This window comes from Grammomys surdaster, unplaced genomic scaffold, assembly GCF_004785775.1.
Source record: "Grammomys surdaster isolate TR1022 unplaced genomic scaffold, NIH_TR_1.0 146, whole genome shotgun sequence".
NCBI lineage: Eukaryota > Metazoa > Chordata > Mammalia > Rodentia > Muridae > Grammomys > Grammomys surdaster.
Window position 1 is genome coordinate 11,470,484 of NW_021604604.1, and position 21,880 is coordinate 11,492,363.

The 21,880-nt window shown below is 45.7% G+C and overlaps 1 protein-coding gene across 2 annotated transcripts in view; it reads left to right on the top strand.

Annotated features, from left to right (window-relative positions):
- The first annotated feature begins 3,179 nt into the window (after positions 1–3,179).
- Sephs1 (selenophosphate synthetase 1) overlaps positions 3,180–21,880 on the top strand; it is a 29,542-nt gene continuing 10,841 nt past the window's right edge. Inside the window, exons 1-7 of one of the 2 annotated variants that reach the window (XM_028764863.1) lie at positions 3,180–3,277; positions 5,811–6,079; positions 9,597–9,700; positions 11,809–11,916; positions 13,009–13,163; positions 16,265–16,355; positions 18,931–19,030. In XM_028764863.1, the coding sequence (XP_028620696.1) occupies positions 5,887–6,079; positions 9,597–9,700; positions 11,809–11,916; positions 13,009–13,163; positions 16,265–16,355; positions 18,931–19,030 (751 nt within the window). In that variant the 5' untranslated portion in view covers positions 3,180–3,277; positions 5,811–5,886. Of the gene's footprint in view, positions 3,278–5,810; positions 6,080–9,596; positions 9,701–11,808; positions 11,917–13,008; positions 13,164–16,264; positions 16,356–18,930; positions 19,031–21,880 lie in introns of those variants that run through there. The other variant, XM_028764864.1, reaches the window with a different exon arrangement.

Below are 21,880 nucleotides of genomic sequence, written 5' to 3' on the forward strand. Positions count from 1 at the left end.
AAGCTCATGATCTCCCTGCCTCTGCTTCATAAGTGCTGGGTTTCCAGGTTTGCACCAACATGTCTGGCTAGCTTTTCTTTTTTCCTTTTGGTGTGTGTTTGTGTAGGGGCCATGTTACACATGTGATAGGCTAAAGGATAACCTTAGGTGTCGGTCCTTGCCTTTCTACCGTACTTGAGACAAGATCTCTTCACTGCCAGGAAAGTCAGGCTGGCTGCTCCCACCTCCGCATAGACCTGCAGCTTTTATGTGTATTAAGTGGATTTTTATATGGATTGGGGGATTCAAACCCAGGTTATCAGATGTGCCCAGCAAATACTTGTACCCACTGAACCATCTCCCCAGTCCTGACTCCTATGCCTTAAAACGCCACCAGCCATTAGAGTAAGACCCATCTATATTTATCTTAAGTCATTTTAATGATTTCATTTGCAAAGACCCCACACTGCTGTTTCGGCAATGCTAGAGATACAGCCCAGAGCTTCTCACATGCTAGATGGTCACTCCACCAGTGATCGAAACTCCAGCTAGCCCTGTTTCTACATAAGGCCACAGTCACACATCCCGTGGTGATATGGTGTGGCTTGGACATATCTTTTGGGGGGATGGGCGGCTACAACTCACTGTGCCTGCTGGATGGAATATTTCAAGGGGAGCGAGTAAATTCTTATAAGCCTCAGCATCGTTGTACAAGTCAGAAGAGCTCTGTCTCAGCCAGAGTCAGTGGAACCTGGAGATTTTAGGTAGGTGGCTCCCTGGAATGGTGTTCTGAGGCCCTTTCAGGTGAGCCCTCCAGGAGGACAGGTAGGCAGAAGAGCTGTCTAGAGGGAGTTCCGTAGCAAAGCAATACACACAAAAAAGGCATGTTGGGCACAGTAAGATGGGACAATAGTCCACTGGATTAGCTAGCCTCAAAAGTGTAATGCCTCCCGCTAAATCAAGGCATCCGTGTCTCCAAGACCCTGCAGCCTACACTGCAAAGAACTGTTTGAGTTGGAGGATAGAGCTCAGTGGTAGAACTCTTGGCTAGCATGTCTGAGTTCCATGGCCAGAACTTGAGAGAGGCAGGGAATTGTTTCAGAGCTGCTGAAGACCTGCAGCTGGTGGTTAGGGGAGGAGACGGTAAGCTTGGAGGTACTTGTTATCTTACAGGCAGGGAAGAGCCTGGTTCACCCAAGCCTTGCATTTCCGTGGATGCAGTGCTCTGTCCAAGATCTCCCTCTGGGTTAATCCTACCTTTCTCTGAGGCTTAGGGTACCATTTACAAGTGGATGGTACAGAGATTTGCATCTCAAAACTCCAAACTGCTTTCCCAGTTACCTGGAATATTCAGCGGGTACAGCTTAGCATCTTGAGGGTTGAAGTTCTTGCAAAACTTGTTAGCTTCCCAGTAGTTCCAGTATCAGAAGCATCAAACACTGGTCATTCAATTCCCAAAATCAAAAATTGGGGGATCTGATACTCCCCTCTTTTTGGTACACATTAAATCACACCAAATCCTTCCCTTTGGCTGCTCCCCGATGCTTCCAGTTCAAGTACCATGCAGGCTTAGTAGTTTCATTAAAACAATACCCCCCTAACCCAGGACATTATTTCTTCATCACCACTGAGAAAAAGCATTCTTCAACATTAACAAAGAGCCAAGACTCCTTGGAAGGGCACATAAATCTGGACATGGGGGTCCTTTTGTGTCATCCACATCGAAAAATTTATTTTCCTCATTGTGGAGTCTTCTTTTATTTTTAACTAAGGGACAAAAAAAGTCACGTTGTTTAAAGTGCAAAATCAAATTTAAAAGGCGGAGAGGGACAAAGGTATCTTTAATAACCCTTTCCCTCTGGTTTTGGAGTCCTGGTGTGGTATCTGGTGAGACTGTGATTGTGTCCTCTCCTGACCATTCACAAGAAACTACATGTTCGATAAATCGATGTCCGAAGTCTGACGCTAAGGAGCCCAGGTGCTACTGTATTCTCCCAAATGTATTGTGGGGTCAAAAGACACAAAGACAGGAGGCGCCTGTGTCCATCTGGCCACACTCTGCATCCTAGATCCCAGTCCTAAGAAACTGGTAAACAGCAATTTCAGGAATGAAAAGGACATCCGCGTGGTGTGCAAACCTAAAAACAGTCATAAAAGCCCAGTTCGGCTATCACCAAATCGAGAAAATATTGAGAACCTATTCCAAACCAAGTTAGCTCGCCTCAGCTTTCCAGGGAAGTCCTTTGAATGGACGCACTCTGCACCAGCAATGCATGACAAAGTCGGAAATCTGAAGTTACTTCATGAAGTGAAACCGCATCACCAATGTCACTTCAAGCACACAGGATTAGTTTGCCATGTTTACTTGGGACATGGTTAGAACAAATGATATTACCGAACAACATAACCCCGGCCCCCAAGGCCCCAAATGCGTTTCAAAGAATCAAGAAACTTCACAGGGCATTTGCATATTTCACTGGGACTCCAATGAAATGCGGAGCTACGCTTAAACAATAGAATGAAGAAAAGATGGGAGTCACTGGGAATGGAGCGCGGGGTTAAGCTGGGTTTTCAAATGTCTCACTGGGGGCCGAGGAGTCCTTGGCTCCTGCACTCCTCTGCAAATTGTTCCCACGGTCACTGTCTCGCTGCAGCAGAGATCTGGGAGCAGGTATTGCGTCCCGTGGGTGATGGTGATGCGGGAGTCGCACCGGGCCAGGTTATGCAAAAAACCACTTTGGTCCCTTCTCGCGGGACAGAGGGATGCGAAAGTAGGTGGGCCCCATCACTCAAGGTTGCTGCCAGTGCTCCTCGCAACTTTTGAAATCAATCTACCCCCTCTTTTTTTTTTTTCTTTTGCATCATGCAACGGATGCCACCGTTCCTTGGGTTTGCAACCCCCCACCCCTCCCCCGAGACCAATCATTGCCGCGCTCGGGCCTCTGCACAGCGCCCCCGCCCCCTTCCCGGGCCGCACGCAGCCACCACCACCGCCGCCGCCACTGCCACCAGCAACACGGAGCCGCTCCGGCCACCGGCCCGCCGCCTTAAAGGGAGGTGGCCGCTCTTAAAGGGACCCTCGCGCACCCGGCCGGCGGGAGTGCGGCGGTCCGGTTCCCGGAGGGCCGCGCCCAGCCTAGGCCAAGCTCCACGCGGCGTCCAAGCGCGGGGCCGTGCCGCCGCCACCGGGAGCAGCATTTTTATTCAGGCGACGCTTAAGGGAGCCCGGCGCGCCCGGTGCATTGTGGGAGCGCCGCGGCCCGTTTTCGGGAGGAGGCGGAGGGCGCAAAGCGAGCCGGTAAGCGGCGGGCCTGGCGAGGGGGGGCGAGACAGCAGGCTTAAAGGGGAATATCGGGCCGCAGGCCCGGCGCGGCCGTTGCAAATCCCCCTCCGGGCCGCCCGGGACGGCCGGGGAGCCGTGCACCGGAGCCCTTCGCGCGCCCTGCCTGGAGAGGGGCCGAGCCCAGGGTTTGGTGGGGCCGCTTTAAAAAAGAAGCGCCGCCCGCGCCGCTGCCTCCTCCGCCGTCGCCGCCGCGGCACGCGGGGCCGGGGTTAGGAGGGAGGAGCGGAGGGGGAGGGCGGCGGCGGCCACGCAGGGGTTAATCTTTTCGCCCGCCGACATTTTTGTGTGGCGGCGCGGACGGGGAGCCCGCGCGCGCGCGCTCCGCCTTAGCCGCCCGGTGTCCTGGCGCTGCGCCGTGGGCCTCCCCGCCCCCACTCGGTCCTCGCGTCCCTCCGGTCCCCGCCGGCGACGGTCACCGCGGCAGCGGCGACGCGGGGCCTGGGGTGCGGCATGGCCCTGCCGGCGGCCTGCCCGCGGCGCGGCGCTGTACAAAGAACGCGGCCCGCGCCCGCCGTGCCTTTAAAGGCGGCAGCCTGAGACTTAAGGTGTCCCCTGAGTGGCATCCTCCGCGCCCGACCCCATGGAGGGCGCGGGGTCCCGGCGCACACGCCGCGGCGCCGGGGCCTGTGAGCAGACGCGGGGCCTGGGGACTGGCGGGGAGGTAGGTGTGCTACCCCACCGCACCCGGCTGCCGGAGCCCGCCCCACGCGCGGGAGCGAAGGGGTTAAACGCGGTCTTTAAATATTCATGTCATTGTTTTAAAGGTGTAAACATGTGGCTGCCAGGTCGGCTGTACTCTCCTCCATCCAAAGCACACCCCGAGTTTCATCCTTTTCAAATAGCTTGAGCTTTATTTAAGGTCAAGCCGTGTGACTTAGGTCTCCTTGCACTTGGGAGTTTTTGAACTGCTGAGTTTTCTTGATGTAAGGCGTTTTTAAACTTTCCTAACCAGAAAGTGTAGGGAAAATAACGTAAAAGAAAAGGGCTCTGAAGAGCCCCTCTCCTGCCTTTGGGTTGAGGCCATAAGGATTGGAAGTAGGAAAATAAACTCCTTATGGAAGATAGTTTTCCCGTTTTGTACCAGGTAAAGGTGAAGCAGACACTTTTTTGCGAGGGGATGTGCTGTTCCAAACCTTCGAAGTTGAATTGTAATTCACACTTTTTCCAATCTCTTAAATGGCTTCAGAATTCCCAACTCGGAAACTTGCTTGGCTCACACTACTCTTTAGAGAAGTTTGGTTTCTATGAATGATGCGTGAAATCCGTGTCTGTAGTTTCCCGCTGAAATCATTGCTCATGTCATGTTTTGTGACGACGGTTTGGATTACTGCCCAAATTTGGGCTTTGTGAAATTTAGTTAAATGAGTGATGTGCTTCCTGGGGGATGGAAAACTCTATAAATGGAAATTATGTTCTCAATCATAAATTTTATAGGGGAAGCCGACCCTAAAACTTAGGGTGTCTGTAATCCTATGCCCAATAAAGCATCAGTCAGAAAGTTTGTAAACCCCGGGAGCACTTATTGATTTTTGAATTAAATGGAAGGCTGCAACCAGAAGAGCTTGTGCAGAAATTCAATGCGTGGTAACCAGTACCATAATACTAGTGATCTCGTCTGATACTGTTTCTTTTTGTAATGAGTTAGTGATGAATAGTAGTATGTTTTGTCAATGATGTGTGTACTGGTTTGTTAGGCAGATGTTTGCTTTCTAGGAACGTTTAAAAGGCATCAGAGAACTTTGCAAGCACTCTCTTGAACGTTACTGTGTTTTACAGCCATGGGAAGCCTTTGGGTTTTTGTTGTTTCGTTTTTAAGTAATGTCTGTCCTTCAGTGACTTCTCCCATAGTTTGATGCTGTGGTGTCTGGTTCAGAGGGAGACTTATTTTTTAAATTAGGATTTAGTATCTTGAAGAATTTCACAGAGAATGATGGTAAAACACCTTTAATCCCAGCACACAGGAGGCAAAGGCAGGCTCATCTCTATGATGCCAGTCTGGTCTGCAGAACGAATTCCGGGACAGTTGAAACTATACAGAGCGACCCTGTCTCAATTTAAAACAAATTGCATAAGATGCATTTGTGTCCCCCTTTTTACAGTTTCTGGTGGCTGTTTTATTTTTCTCTGTGAGAGAGCAAAAGACAGCCAGAGGTTTTTCCAGAAAAGTCACTGTAGCTAGGATCTTTGCTTTCTAAAGTGCATAGAACTTTTTAGGCTGACACTAGTGAATACTAGTTGTCTTGTCTTAGCCCTGCACCCTAGAGGAACTTCAGAGAGTTTACTGCCCAGGTGACTGGTGTCATGGGAGCTTACCTTATCTATGACTACAGTTTACCCCACACCCTAACTTAACAAAGTATTTCCCTGTGGTCTAGGCAATCCTGCCCTGTGTATGATTCTCTGGTATATATTCATTCACTTGATTCTTGACAAATACCAGTTCAGAATCTTAACAATGGCTTTTTTTTTATGTTTTGGTGATACCTAGGTGGATCACAAGTAGAAAGCCCAGTGGATCGAGGGGGAGGGAGGGGCTGAACTGTGAAGAGTGCAGCCACAGAACCATGTCTACTCGGGAGTCCTTTAACCCGGAAACTTATGAATTGGACAAGAGCTTCCGGCTAACCAGGTTTACTGAACTGAAAGGCACAGGCTGCAAAGTGCCCCAAGATGTCTTGCAGAAATTGCTGGAATCTTTACAAGAGAACCACTTCCAAGAAGATGAGCAGTTTCTGGGAGCTGTTATGCCTCGACTTGGTATGTACACCATCTGTTAACACCCAGAAGTGTGGTCAACAACCAGACTTCTCTCCTGTGTTGCTTTGACTCTTCAAGTCTGTCAGATGGTCTCAGTAGCTAGTGTGACTGTTAATGCCACTTATTTAAAGAAAGAATTTGAAAAGCAACAGGGCACATGGTTAGCGGATTTGAAATTATAGAGTATATCGTGACATCATTATACTACAGTAGGGCATTTTTTACTTTAATTTTTCGGTTAGCAGAAATTAAGCAGAAACTCCTTTCTGCCTTTTCTCTCAAATGGCCTCTACAATGCTGTGTTCTCTTCATTGCCCTAGTCAAGGTGTTGCCTTAAGTATCCTAAAAACAGATTTAAGGACCGTGACTGAGGGCCTTTGCAGGACATATGGGCTGAAAAGTTTCCAGTAGGCCTCGCAGACTATTGCAGACTCAGGAGAGCAGACTGGGAAAGTAGCTCAGGTTGTAAAGTTCAAGGACCTCAGTGAGTCTGATTCCCCCAAAAGGATGTATGTGGTGCCGTGTGCGTGTCATCCCAGTGCTGGAAAGGGAGAGACAGATGTGTCCTGGGGCTTGCTGGCTGACCAGCCAGCAGACTCTGTCTCAAAAGAGAACTGACACCTGAGCTTGTACTCTGGCCTGCACATGCATGTGTGCACATGTGCATCTGTACCCTTACGCATCAGCTGCACACATATACATATGCATGGCTTGAAGTTGACCCAGAGTGCTCAGTGGAGCTGAGGGCACTGTTGTTTTCTTTTCTGAGCTCTTTGTATCATTAGTGGTTTCTCTTTCTCAAACACAGAACTCCTCCCAAATGCTGAGATTAGAGAGCCCCACTATACATGGCTCTGTAAATCTGTTACTTAAAGGATGAGCCAAAACATGCTTAAAGATCTACATAATTACTATTATCGACTCCGTGTCTTAGTGAGGGTTTCTATTGCTGCAATGAAACACTTGACCAAGAAGCATGCTGGGGAGGAAAGGGTTTATTTGGCTTATTCCATATTGCTGCTCATCATTGAAGAAAGTCTGAACGGGAACTTGGAGGCAGGAGCTGATGCAGAGGCCATGGAGAGGTGCTACTTACTGGCTTGTTTTCATGGCTTGCTCATCCTGCTTTCTTCTAGAATCCTGGGCCATCAGCCCAGGGTTGGCACCACCCACAATAGGCTAGGCCTTCCCCCATCAATCACTAATTGAGAAAATGCCCTATTCCTGGATTTTGGTTGGTTGGTTGGTTGGTTTTGAGACAGGATTTCTATGTATAGCCCTGGCTGTCCCAGAACTAGCTCTGTTAACCAGGCTAGCCTTCAACTCATAGAAATCCACCTGTCTCTGCCTCTGGAGTGCTGGGATTAAAGGCATTGCGTACCACCACTGCTTGTGTTCTATTCTTGGTAGAAGGTTTCTGTCTTTGAGAAGACCTAGACTTCCCTGTAACTAAGCGTCAGCTTCTCAGTCTTGCCTTTAACCTGTCCGGGGCCACGGGACGCTGTTCCTCTACTCCAGCTATCCTTAGCTTTCTAGTTGAAACTCTAGTTTTTAGAGACCCATTTCAGAGAGAGAGAGAGAGACAGAGAGACAGACACACACACACACACACACACACACACACCAGGGCTATATGAATGCTAGACAAGTCCTCTACTCCTGAGCTGTATAGCCTCAGCCAACTTCCCATATCCTGTAGATACTCTCCTGACTCTGTGATGAAGGCCTATTGGTAATATTCCTGGAAGCTTGTGTTCTCTATGTAGAAGTTCATCTCCTTGTCAGTCATGTGACCATGTGTGACAGCCTGGTCTACAGAGTGAGTTCCAGGACAGCCAGGGCTACACAGAGAAACCCTGTCTCGAAAAACCAAAAAAAAAAAAAAGAGGTGCCTCCCTAAGCTTGTCCAGTCTGAACTCTATGCAGTAGTTCTCGCCCTGGTCCTGTTTACCAAGGTCTCTCCTTTATCCTAGTATGTCACAATTGTGGCCTCAGGTACAACTCTGACCTGCAGTGTGTTTCTGAAGAAAATTACATTGGAATGCAGCTTCACTCATGTGTGAACATGTCTGTGGCTGCTTTGGTGACAGTGGAGTTGAAGTCTGAACTACTTACTGTCCCTTATGGAGAAAGTTCTAGTTCTGGTTTGCTTTTCTGTTGCTTTGATAAACACCATAACCAGAAGCAACTTGGAGAGGCAAGGGTTTATTTGGCTTACGGGTGTCCCTCATCAAGGAAAGCCAAGGAGGGCGAGCACTGTATGCTGGCTTGTTCCCCCAGCTTTTTAAAGCAGCCCAGTGTACCTGCTCAGGGATGACACTGCCCACAGTGTACCGGGCCCTCCTATATCAATTAGGTAGCAACCAAGAAAATGTCCACAGATATGCCCACTAGGCCGAGTCTGTGGAGGGAATTCCTTAACTGAATTTTTCTCTTCCTGACTTTATCTACATTTGTGTCATGTTGACAGAAAGTAACGAACATAATGTCAACCATAATCTAGGGCTGGCTGGCTTTTTAATAGGATCCTGAACTTCCAAAAGATTTGTCCAGCATCAGATTAACCATATCTAATAAGTCCCCAACTTGTCCACTCCAGGGGCATCAGGAAGTGATTCTGAAACCAAGTACTATATACTTGTACTATATAGTACAGTGCTAGATAAAAGGCATACGATGGCTCACAGACAGCCATCCTAGCTGAAGCTGACAGTGAAATAAGGTGAAAGTAAGATTGGAAAGAAAGCAGATACTGACCTCTGTGTCTGGGTGCACACATGTGTACATACAAAAGTATGTATGGATACACAAGGTGTAGAAAGTGCTTTGGGGAAACAAAACAAAGAATTGAATTACCCAGATGCTGAGTATTTTTGCACACACTTGGTTGGGAACTTTGAATTCCTGCTTTGCCCTTTACTGGTTCCTTCAGGCTAAATGTAATGCTAACTGGCATTTTCTGTACGAGAATATGGTACAGATACTATCTAGGAAGTTATAATAACGTGTGAGTAATTAATACCAAAGTAGCTATGACATTAATAGCTAACAGTTCATCTGTAGAGCTTGCTCATGCAGAGAAGTTCTATATGAGCCAGCATGATAGTAGCACCATGCCTTGATAGCACACACGGCTTTATTCCTTGCACTTGGTAGACAGAGGCAGGCACAGCTCTGTGAGTTAGAGGCCAGCCTGCTCTACACAGTGAATCTAGGATAGCCAGGTCATCACAGGGTTCAGGAATATAAAGTGTTAAAGACTTCAGTAAGGTTCGGGTCTTATGCTGTCTTGCAGTCTTGCTGCTTAACAATTAATTCATGTCTTGCATCCTATGCTGGCTCTGTTTCAGTCATTTCAGTAACACCTCTTGATGGCACACACATAGTTTGGTTGGCAGTGTGGGGTTTGCTGTCTTGTTGTAGAAATCCTTCCCGCCCAAAGTGCTGCTCATATAGAATTAAATGCTTTTCTTTTCTCCTTTTATTTTTTGGGTGCTGGCAATGTCCATCTTGCCAGGCATTGGGATGGATACTTGCGTCATTCCTTTGCGGCATGGTGGTCTTTCCTTGGTTCAAACCACAGATTACATTTATCCAATCGTCGATGACCCTTACATGATGGTAAGTTTGTGTATTCCAATTATTTTTATAATTGGAACAACTTTATGCATTCAGTTTTGGTTTCAGCTGGGTTTATGTGTGCCTTTGGGTTTGGGTTTTATGTTTTGCTGTTGTGTTTTTCCACTTTTGCTGTATCCAAATTATATTACCGTTCCCTGATACAGTGTCTTCTCAGTTGACACTGCATGAACCAAGTGGCGCGGAGAGATCTGTCTGCTGCCTTTATAGTGTGTGCAGGACAGCATCTGCTGTTCTGAGAGAATACTAAGAGTTGGTGGTGTTCTCCACTTTCTTTCCTTGTACCTGTCTCTCTGATGTTTGTAAAATTTACTGCTCCTGGCTGTTTCTGGCTATACTTTGTAATAGCACTGATTCTAAATGTTTCCTCCCACAGTAGAGGAACTTGGGAATCTCATCACAATTGGACTTCCTCCAAGGCAGGGTTTCTCTGTGTAGCCCTGGCTGTCCTGGAACTCTCTATAGAGCCACACACTCAAAGATCTGCCTGTCTCTGCCTCCCAGTGCTGAGAATAAAGGTGTGCGCCACCATGCCTGGTTTGCTTTTCAACTGGACTTCTTGAACCTTTTTTATTCTTGTAAATGTCAGGGTAAGTTGGTTACCAGCTACCCAGCCACCTACATGCCCGCTCGCCACTGTATCATATGCCACTCTGAGATCTACCTGACCATGACATTCAGGTTGTCACTACGGGGCAGGGGAGATGGCGCAGCAAGGAAAAGCACTTCCCCATGTAAGCAGGAAGACCCCAGCACCCAAATAAAAAGCCAAGTGTGGCTGCACACACTTCTAGTACTCATGCTGAGAAACAGAGACAGGAGGATTCCTGAGACTTGCTGGCCAATTGCTGAGCTGCAAGTTCAACAAGAGATCTTGTCTTGAAAAATAAGGTGGAGTGACTGAGGAAGACACTCTACATCAGCCTCCGTCCTCTAACGCATGCATATGCTCGGACACACAAAGTTGTAGCTACTGGCCATGCACTGTGCAGACATACTTCCAATCTTTTGTTATACACTACAGCCAGCAGCCCATATTCTGCCTAGTCTTTAACCAACAGTGAAGAAATGGGAATATCCCACTTGTTTAAAATGTCATCTGTCCTTCCTGGGTTGCAGGGACACTGGGATCAAGTGTCACACGTAATGACTCAGGCCATGAGTAGGAAAATGAGGACTCTCTAGCGCAGTGTGAGTAAAGAGGGTATTAGGAAGTACATTCTCTGTAAAGCAGCATGGGTGGCAGAGAAGTTGCCCAGAGCTGTCTTTCCAGCATCTCTTAGAAGCGTGCAACAGTGGCTATTACATGTCTGCCTATGGCCTGTGATTCAGCCTCTAGGCTCCTCACTGACAGGGCTTGCAGAAGGCTGCAGGGCTGCCTGGAAGTTCCAAGGACAGAAACAGAACAGCCACTGAAAATGATGTGCTGCATCCGTGTGGATTATCCTATGTCAGAGGAAAGCCCTGTTATTTTTCTCCACTATCTATAAAAATAATTTAGACAATAACAACTTAACATTTACAAGATCTCCCAGAGCAGTAGTCTTCATTACCACATCCTAGTGGATGCTGTTTAAATTCCTCATAAAGCAGTAGAATTGACTGGGAAATGCTATTTCAATTTTTCTTCAAGTCTGTGTGTTTCTTATTTCTCCTACTTTTGTTTCCTATTTGCTTTTTTCTACTTGAAGCTGCAGAAGTTTCTTAATCCAACAACATAAAAATCATCTCTTTCTGTAAGCAGCAGAGGCAACACTTCCCATGGTCTTCTGAGTGCCGTTTTCCAAGGTTGCCTTTAAATGACTGTCTCTCCCAGACCATCGTGCTACCTGCTTCTCTTCCTGATCCCCCACCTTGGCCCATCTTGAGCTGGGGCTCTGAATCTTAGATGGGAAAGAATGTGAATTCTTTGTTCTGCTCCCATGGGTGAGTGGGTGGCCTGCTGGTTAGTTGAAGGTACTAGCTGAGAGTCATATCCCGGAGCTGCCCTTCCTGGAAACTCCCAAGGTCTTAGAGGCCTTCGTAGGCTCCATCTTTGGTTCTACAGATGGAAATCCCTGGCTTTTTCACATCTCTGCTCTCTTTCCTAGGGCAGGATAGCATGTGCCAATGTCCTCAGTGACCTCTATGCAATGGGTGTCACAGAATGTGACAATATGCTGATGCTCCTTGGAGTCAGTAATAAAATGACTGACCGGGTAAGTCACAGGTGCCCTTTATTTTGCATTTACAAACATGGTCTCCAGTATTGCAGCTCTTCGCTTTGGGGCATTTATCTGTGAATGAAAATGAGAGTACCTGTCCTCTTTTTCTCCCACCTTAACTCTCTTCTGGGTACATAAAAAGCTAAGTTTGTGTGTGCGTGGGTGTGGGGGGAGGACTTAATAAGCTTAGCTACATTAATAGTACCTTGGTGCCAGATGTGTGGCTTAGGTTCAGAGTTCATGACCCTCAGGTAGCGAGTTGAGGGCTAGGCTTCAGGCTTTCACCCGCTCACATCTCTGTTACTGCCTGGCACTCTGTTCTTTTACCTGTTCTTTGAACCAGGTATGAATTCCTATTTAGGTTATTTTTATTTTATGTGCATGAATATTTGTCAGCATGTATGTAAGTACGCGGAGTGTGCCTGGAACTGGAGTTGGAGGTAGTTGTGAACTGCCATGTGGGTGCTGGGAGCCAAATGTTTATGCATAATCTCAACCACTGAGGTATCTCTCTGGCCCCGTTATTTAGTTTACTCTAACAAGGTATATTTTTTTATTTTTCTCTTTCCATATGCTCTCCCCAGTCAAAGTTTGTCATGATTTACTGATAGATAACCCAGTTTTCTGTGGCCTTTTTCCCTAGCAGTTTGCACTTTGAGCAGTAGTTCTCACAGGAAGGGCTTCTCTGGGGATCCATTACATGGAATCTCTCGGCAAGTCTTCCCACTTGTTGACAAACAAAATCCTTTTTGAAAATAGGGCTGTGTTTATATGGTTAGCTTATCTTGTATTCTTCAGAACCAGCCAAGAACTGGCCTCTGATAGTTACCATGCCTTGTGGGCAAGTGGCATATTATACCCATACCAGTTAAGAAACTGGGCTTGGTTCACTTTGTAACCCAGAATATGTTTGCCAGCGTGCTTGCATCAGGAAACACGCCCCTGCTTTATTGCACTCTACCCTGTCTGTCAGTTTCTGGTTCTCTAGAGGTTTTTTTAATCTGTTTATAATTGTAGATGTAGAACCATCCTTTCTGGGTTCAAACAGAATTCATGACTTTTCATCTGTGTCCTTTTAAACCCTAGGAGAGGGATAAAGTGATACCGCTAATTATCCAGGGTTTTAAAGATGCGGCAGAGGAAGCGGGAACCTCTGTCACTGGTGGCCAAACAGTATTAAATCCCTGGATTGTTCTGGGAGGAGTCGCCACAACTGTCTGCCAGCCCAATGAATTTATCATGTAAGTTGGCTTTGGTTCATGTTGGAACTTACGTTTCTCATTTTCTCTAAAGATAAGGTATATTAAGGAATTGTTCACTTGCTGTACAATTCGCCCAGTTAGAGTGTGCAGTTCAGCGGCTCTGGGTCTTTCCAGAACATAGACTCACCGGTGTCCCTTCAACACTTCCATCACCCTGAGTGGACACTCTCCCACTCCATTATCACTTGCTGGTCCTTCAGCTCCATCTTGGTTGGTTTCACTTCTTGTATTAGCATAGCGTTTATATATTCATACATGTCATAGCATTTTTCAGTACTTTGATCCTATTCTTCAGCAAATTTAGACTTTGTAAATTTCACATGACAAAAACATGTAACATGTTATTCAGCATTTTATTTGTCTATTTTTTTGGTTTGTTTTTTTTAAACAAGGTATCAGTTTGTATCTCATGCTGACCTCAAACTCATCCTCCTGCCTTAGCCTGCTCAGTCCAAGAATTGTAGGTAAGAGCTGCCTCACAGCTTTTCTGGTTTTGTTTGGTTTCTTGTACCTGGGATTAAACAGAGTTTGTAGTGTCTGCTAAGCAGGAACTGCACCATGAGCTCTACCTCGGTGTCAGGGTTTTAAGTCTACGGTTCGCTGGTTTTGTGAGTGCAGGTATGAATGATCATCATCCTGTCCAGTACCCAGAACGTTTGCTTCCCTCACCCAAGCCTGTCCTCATTTCGCAGACATTTCCAGTTTCCCTTTCCTGCAGTGCTCTGGAGACCAGTAAGCTGTTCTTTGTAAGGTGGCCTGTTCTGAGCACTGTGGATAAATGGAACCCTGCTCTGTAGGACGCTTTGTACCTGGCTTTACTTGCTCTCACGTCGTCAAATTGTAACACAAATCCATGGTGCGCTTTTTTTTTTTTTAACTTTTTTGTTCTGTTTTGTTTTTTAAAGATTTCTTTATTTTATGTATATGAGTACACTGTAGCTGTCTTTAGACACACCAGAAGAAGGCATCTGATGCCATTTTAAGAGTATGTTTCTCTTGGTAGTCCTGGCTGTCCTGAAACTTTTTTCTGTAGACTAGGCTGGCTTTGAACTCACAGAGATCCATCTGCCTCCACCTCCCATGTGCTGTGGCCAAAGGTGTACACCACCACTACCTAGCTACACAGTACTTTTTTATGGCCTAATAAGCTGTTGTCTGTGTATACTACAGTCTGTCCATTGACTGGTGAACTTTTGAGTTGTTTTCTCCTATTACTATGAACCCTCTTCAAGTACAGTTTTGTTATTTTATGTATGTACAGACCCAAGTTCTCCACATCCCCTCTTGAAGTCGTCTTATAATGTCATTCTTCTTCTGCTCAGAACCAATAGAGTGAGTATACGTGACATCCCATTGTGGCTTTGACTTGTGTTTCTTTAATGACTGGTGAGGGCAAGCATCTTATCTTGTCTTACAGCTTTCTTTGGGGTGAGGGAGCATTTCTCTGTATTCTTTTTTCTTTTTTTTTGTTTGGTTTTTTGTTTTGTTTTTTCGAGACAGGGTTTCTCTGTGTACCCCTGGCTGTCCTGGAACTCACTCTGTAGCCCAGGCTGGCCTCGAACTCAGAAATCCGCCTGCCTCTGCCTCCCAAGTGCTGGGATTAAAGGCATGCGCCACCACTGCCTGGCTCTTTTTTTTTTTTTGTCTCTGTATTCTTTGGAGATGGATTTCAATATAGATTGTCACTTTCCATGTTTGATATTAAGAAAGGCACTCTGCCCTTCCTTTATTTGTTTTACATTTATTGGTTGATTGATTGATTGATTGTTTTGTTTTATTTATTTATTTGTGTGGTGGGAAACCACTTGCAGGAGCTGATTCATCCTCCTAGGGAGTCCTAGGAAATTGAACCTAGGTTCTGAAAGTTGATGGCAACCAGGTCCAGAGGAGAGTTGGTGGCAAGCACTTTTACCCACTAAGCCAGCAACTGACCCTCACTTCAGCTTTTAATTAGTAACTAGTAGGTACTGTGTAAACCTGGGTCAAATGTAAAAGATGTAAAAAGAATCTACAGTACAGTGGGCGTGATCTGTGAGCATCACAGGCACCCTCCTGTTAGTTTTGTATATTTGCTATTGGTGTTTTAATTATGTTTAGTTATTTTGATGCTGTAACTAATGTTCCAGGAGTAACCTTCAAGCAGATCAACTAGATCAACTAGTTCTGAGAATCTCTAGGTCAGGTGGGGTGTGCCAGTAATGCTGAGAGCCTGCCTGTCAGAAAGGCTCTGCCAGGTTCCACTCCACAGCATTGAAGTGCAGATTAACTGTGGGTTTACAGGCTTGGTCTTTGCTGTTCTGCTTTGTGGTTTTTGCTTGCCTGCTTGTTTTTCCAGTACTAGGAAGTTGAACCCCAGAGCTGTGTGTGGAAGGCAGTGGCTCTGCCTTTGGCTACATCCTCAGCTCTCTACATCACCCCCCCCCCATCTCTTTTTTTAAATGGTTCCTTAGGGCTGCCATGTGAAACAGGCTTTGATCTCTCTGCCCTAGTCCCCCAGGCACCTGAGACGGACAAGTGAGTGGCACCATGCTGCCCCTGCCCCTGCCTGGTGCTGAGTCTTGCTCAGCAGCGTGGAGCTGAGCACATTGATCACATTTAGTCATCCTGGAGTGAGTGGAGGCTCCTTGGACTCCCGGAGCTGAAGGCATGCCCACTAAGCATCCTGCATCTCAGAGGCTTCCCTTTTCCTAACAGATGGCCTGTGTGGGGCAGACATGAGGACCTGAGTTCTGTCTCCAGCAGCCACTTAAAAGCTAGATATTGGCAGTGTTCACCTGTATTCCCAGCAGGGGAGACAGACATGGATAAGTCTCTGGGGCTCACTAGCCACTGGTCTAGCCAAATGGTAAGTCCTGGGCCTACTAAGAGACCGCATTTCAAAAAACTAAGCTGGAAAATATTAAAAATACTGCCCAATATTGACTTCTGGCTTCTACCTTACCCACATGCATGTGGATTCACACACAAAGAAAAGGAACAAATTAGTGCAAAAACATTTATTTTAAACAAGATTCCCTTTTTGCCTGAATATTGCCTCCTTAGTTAGTTTGATCAGAACACACTCTTTTTCTTTTCTCCAGGCCAGATAATGCAGTACCCGGGGATGTGCTGGTGTTGACAAAACCCCTGGGGACACAGGTTGCAGTTGCTGTGCACCAGTGGCTGGATATTGTAAGTAAAAGCTGTTCAGACGTGGGCTGGACAGAGAGTGGAGGTGGGCAGAACAGTTAGCACTCACAGTTGCTTTTTAGTGTCAGAGTGGTTTTGTTTTGTTTTATTTGAAATGGAGGAGGTTTGTGAAGTGAAAACTTTAAATTTTACCCCCATAAGGTTATCAGTAAAGTCCTTAGATGAACTATACATATTCTCATAAATGAATTTGTAAGATTCACAAATTTAAGCCATATACTGTTTGAAGTACTTAGGTCCCAGCTTGAGGAATCAAGTCAGGTGTTGACACATTAGTCATGAAGTTTGGGGTTATTGTGATATGTTCGTGTTGTCTTTAAATTGATTAATAATGAAGAACATACAGATGTGTGAGTGTAGTGGAGGATGGACAGGAGGATATTTTTCCTAAGCATCGTCACACTGGGATGTCTTTCCATAACAGTTCACAATGACTAAGATTCTGCTGTGGCCTCACATTTCTATAACTATCATCTGAAACTTAGCAGTCTTGAGAAATAGTTGGAAACAATAATAAAGACTTACATCATTTATTGGCCATTTATCGTGGCTTGATGTAGCCACTAAGAACCCTCGGAGCTGGAAGAGGGGGTTACTCAGCAGTTGAGAGCACTGGCTGCTCTTCCAGAGGGCCTGGCTTCTCTGCTCCCACCCATGTGCTGGCTCACAAAGGTCTGTAACTCTAGTTCCAGGAGATCCAGTGCCTGTTTTTGGTCTTTCTGGACACTTTCATACATATGGTGCATAGACATACTTATATAGGCACAGCACCCAGATACATAAAATATAAAAAATTCTCTCTCTTGCCGGGCGGTGGTGGTGCATGCCTTTAATCCCAGCACTTGGGAGGCAGAGGCAGGTGGATTTCTGAGTTCGAGGCCAGCCTGGTCTACAGAGTGAGTTCCAGGACAGCCAGGGCTACACAGAGAAACCCTGTCTCGAAAAAAACAAAACAAAACAAAAAAATTCTCTCTGGGCGGTAGTGACGCATGCCTTTAATCCCAGCATTCAGGAGGCAGAGCCAGGTTGATCTCTGTGAGTTCAAGGCCATCCTGGTCTATAGAGCAAGGTCCAGGACAGCCAGAGCTACACAAAGACACCCTTTCTTGAAAAAAACTAGTGTTAATAAAATCTCAAAAATGGCCATATTATTTACTTCTTTTCCCTCCTTCCTCAGTGATGCAAAGCAGTCTGGGGAGCTGCTTTGGGGACAGCCCACAGAGGATGACTGTGTAGCTTGCATGTTCTCTCCACTTCTGCTTCACACATCCTTGCTTTATTATTGATTTTTGGCGAATATTCAGAATTTTAAAAAGCAAGTTCCAAATGCAATGTAACAGCACAATGTTTTGCTTATTTAATAAAGGTTAAAGGTAGTTGTCATATAGTTTTAGAATCTTATCATCTAAGGATCCTGGGTTTTGACAGGCAAAGAATGATAGATACAGACATCAGAGTGGGGTTATTTCTGGGAGAGGTGGGAGTACTGGGATTAAGGGTAGATGAAGTTATTTCTAATGTTTAACAGTAGGTTTTGTGATACTAGGGACCAAGCTCAGCCTCACAGAGAGAGCTAGGTAAGCTCTGCTACTGAGCTCCCACCTCAGCTCCTTGGGTTTTGTTTATGTAGTGTTCAAGACACGTAAGCGAAGATGCATGAATCATAGAGCAGTTAGTGCTCCTCGTGCCATGAACCTTACATCATGATGCTAGCTTCTTTGAAAATCAGACAAAGGGTTTTTTTTTGTCCCTTTAATGATAACTTTATTTGCTTGCCGAAAGCTGTCCTCAGCATGGACAGTTGGAGATTTCACGTCTGTTTATATCAAGATAGCTTCACTGCACCGGGCAGTGGTGGCCCACGCCTTTAATCTTCGCACTTGGGAGGCAGAGGCAGGCGGATTTTTGAGTTCAAGGCCAGCCTGGTCTACAGAGTGAGTTCCAGGACAGCCAGGGCTACACAGAGAAACCCTGTCTTGAAAAAAACAAAACAAAACAAAAAAAGATAGCTTCACTGCAGGAGTCAGTTAAAGAATAGGGTATAACAGGGAAGGGAACCAAGGACATGGGAAATTCTGTTCTTGTGGTGTTCAAGGCTTTGTGAATACTGGGCAAGTGCTTGCCTGATATCTCAACCCTTGAAAACAATGTTAATAAAGGGATTACACCTGGCCCAATCAGAGCAGGATACAGCTGTGTGCCTGTTAGGTTTACATCTCCAACAAGCTATGATATTTACTACAGAAATACGAGGTAAGCCAAAGAGAGAATGAGAGTTCCTCTGAAAAAACACTAATCACAGAAGAGTATTGACTTAAAATACTTCTGTGTCTTGACAACTAGGTAAATAAAATTCCCAGTGACTGGGGTATGGCTCAGTGTTGTGGGAGATGCAGAATGTGTGGGACCCTGGGCTTGATCACTGCAGGATCTACACGCATCCACATGCTAGGTCCCAGAAGATGACCAAGAAAAGTATTCATTTTGCACATGCTTAGAAATAAAAATGAATCACATTTTCTTTTTTTCTCTCTCTCACCTGTGTTCCTTTGGCTAGCCCGAAAAATGGAATAAAATTAAGCTAGTGGTCACCCAAGAAGACGTAGAGCTGGCATACCAAGAGGCAATGATGAACATGGCCCGGCTCAACAGGACAGGTATGGGCAGAAGCCATTCTGGCCAGAGCTTAGCAGATGTTCTGGGAAAGACTAAGTAACAGATGGGAACTTAAAGTTTAGTTGGCTGCATCCAGTCTTAGTGCTTAGTATTTTTTTCTCAAGTCTTCAGTCATACAAAATAAGGAAATTGAGGCCAGGGGAAGAACATGGCTGGTGGCTACACTCCTCCTCTTGATGTGTTTACTTTGGTCCCATACATTACTGCTGGGAATCTATAGGCAGGTAGTATTAATTTAGTTTCATTTATGACACCTTCCTAATATTTTTCAACTTTTTAATGTCAAAGTGACATCAGTTGATTGAACCCTGTCATAAGTTAAGGAGAACCTACATGTGACATGTTCTCAGTAAAAAAAGTGCTAAATGTGGCTTGTATTAGATAGCTTCTCACTATGATGTCTTCATGTGCCTTCTCCTTCAAGCCAGTTGTCAGAGTGCACTTTAAGAATCCCACTAGGGGGGCTGGAGAGATGGCTCAGCGGTTAAGAGCACAGACTGCTCTTCCAGAGGTCCTGAGTTCAAATCCCACCAACCACATGGTGGCTCACAACCATCTGTAATGAGATCTGATGCCCTCTTCTGGTGTGTCTGAAGACAGCTACAGTGTGTTCATATATAATAAATAAATAAATCTTTAAAAAAAAAAAAGAATCTCACTAGGTGGACTGGAGAGATGGCTCGGCAGTTAAGAGGGCCACCTGCTCTTGCAGAGGCTCAGAGTTCAGTTCTTAGCACTGAATTGAGTGGTTGGCATCATGTGCACAATCACAGGTACATATACATAATTTAGAAGTAATGAGTTACTTTCTAATTTAAAATAAATGTAGTAGAAACAGTTTGCCTTTTCAATTGTGAAATGGACTCTTAGTTACTTTTCTGTTGCTGTGACAAAACACCATAGTCATACAGTTCAGGGGGTAAGTCTGTTTAACATCATGGTAGGGAGCCTGTTGCGGTACCTGAGAGCTTACATCCTTATCCATGAGCAGGAGGCAGTGGGAGCTAACTGAGCATCATGTGGGCTTTGAAACCTTGCTCATTCCAGTCACACACCTCCTCCAACAAGGCCACGCCTCCTAATCCTTCCCAAACAGTAATATATGAGCCTGTGGTGGCCATTACTCCAACCACTGCACAGGCTTTAAAGCATGACTTTAAAGGAATTAAGAGATAGCAGCTTTACTTGAATGGAGAGATGTAAACAATCTTATTGTGTAGGATTTTTTTTCTTTTCAATTATGTAAAAAAAAAAGTCACAAATCAGGTGCTCCATAGTAAAGTCTTTCATATATGTGAGTGTATGTGTGTGTGTGCGCGTGTAGGAGGGTGAGTGCATGTGTATAGAGAGAGGCAAAAGTCAGTTTGAGTGTCCTTCACCTTGCTTTTTGAGATAGAGGGTCACTGACCTGGAGCTCACTCTTAGGCTGGGCTGCTGGCCAGCAAGTCCTGGGTATCCACGTGTCTCTACTTCCTCAGCAGATGGCAGCATGTCCAGGTTTTTTACTTGAGTTCTGGGGATTGAATCTGTACTTGACTGACTGACTGAATCCATACTTTCCCCCTTGCCCTAAGTATTGTCTTGCCTGTAGTAAAATAGCTTCTTTGGCCATACAGGAAACCTGTAAATAAGGGATGTAAGTAAGTTACTCTGGCTAGGCAGGTTTTGCCTACAGGCATCACAATATGTCAAGGAAAGCCGATCCTAAAGCCAGCTGTTCATTACAAGAAAGACAAAGCATTTGAAAACTGAATTTAGGCCGGGCGTGGTGGCGCACGCCTTTAATCCCAGCACTTGGGAGGCAGAGGCAGGTGGATTTCTGAGTTCGAGGCCAGCCTGGTCTACAGAGTGAGTTCCAGGACAGCCAGGGCTACACAGAGAAACCCTGTCTCGAAAAACCAAAAAAAAAAAAAAAGAAAACTGAATTTAGATGTACCATGGAGTGTCATTTGTATAGTTAACTGGTCATGAGAATGTTCCCACTTCAGGTGTGTGATTAGTCAAATAACACAAAGATGTTCCAGCTACTCGTGGCGAGCCCCTTTAAACTGGATCTGAGTTTGTATATTCAGGGTATTGAGTTAGCTAGGGCATTCATTATATAGAGTATTGGCAATAGGTCTCCTCTTGTATAACTGTCCATGCTTCTGATTGAGTGCCCCCATCATGTGTACAGTGTGCACTCTCAGGCCTCCCCTCCCCCTCACACACTTGGATCAAATTACAACCCAGATTCTCCTTAGAGGCTATGGCCTACTAATAAGCCTGTCGCTTGCTACGTTGCAGCCGTGAGAATAACCATGAGAGCTTAGCTGTTTTTCTGGGATAAGAAGAGTAAGCCATTCCTGGGGAACTAGCATCCTAAAGACAGAGTGGAATATCCTGGGATTTTATTATTTTATTTATTTGTTTGTTTGTTTGAGACAAAGTATCCATCCCTATGTAGCTTTAACTACTGACTCCCAGATGTCAGCCCACCTGCCTCAGCTCAGGGATTAAAGGCCTGCACCACTGTGTCCCGCCTTCCTCAGATTTTTCTAACAATGAGTCTCTGAAGGTTTAATTTAAAATGTGGGAATATTGCTTTTTTTTTTTTTAACTTGAAATCATGTAGCCTGGGCTGGCCTCCACTGACCTTGGCAGTTTGTGTCAGGGATCAAACCCTATCTTATGCAGCCTCATTTTACAGAGACATTTTCCTATTTGAAGTTCCCCCCAGCTTATACCAAGTTGACATAAACCAAGCCAGCATACCAAGGCAATCACTTGACATAGTTTAAGCATCCATCTCTCTCTCTCTCTCTCTCTCTCTCTCTCTCTCTCTCTCTCTC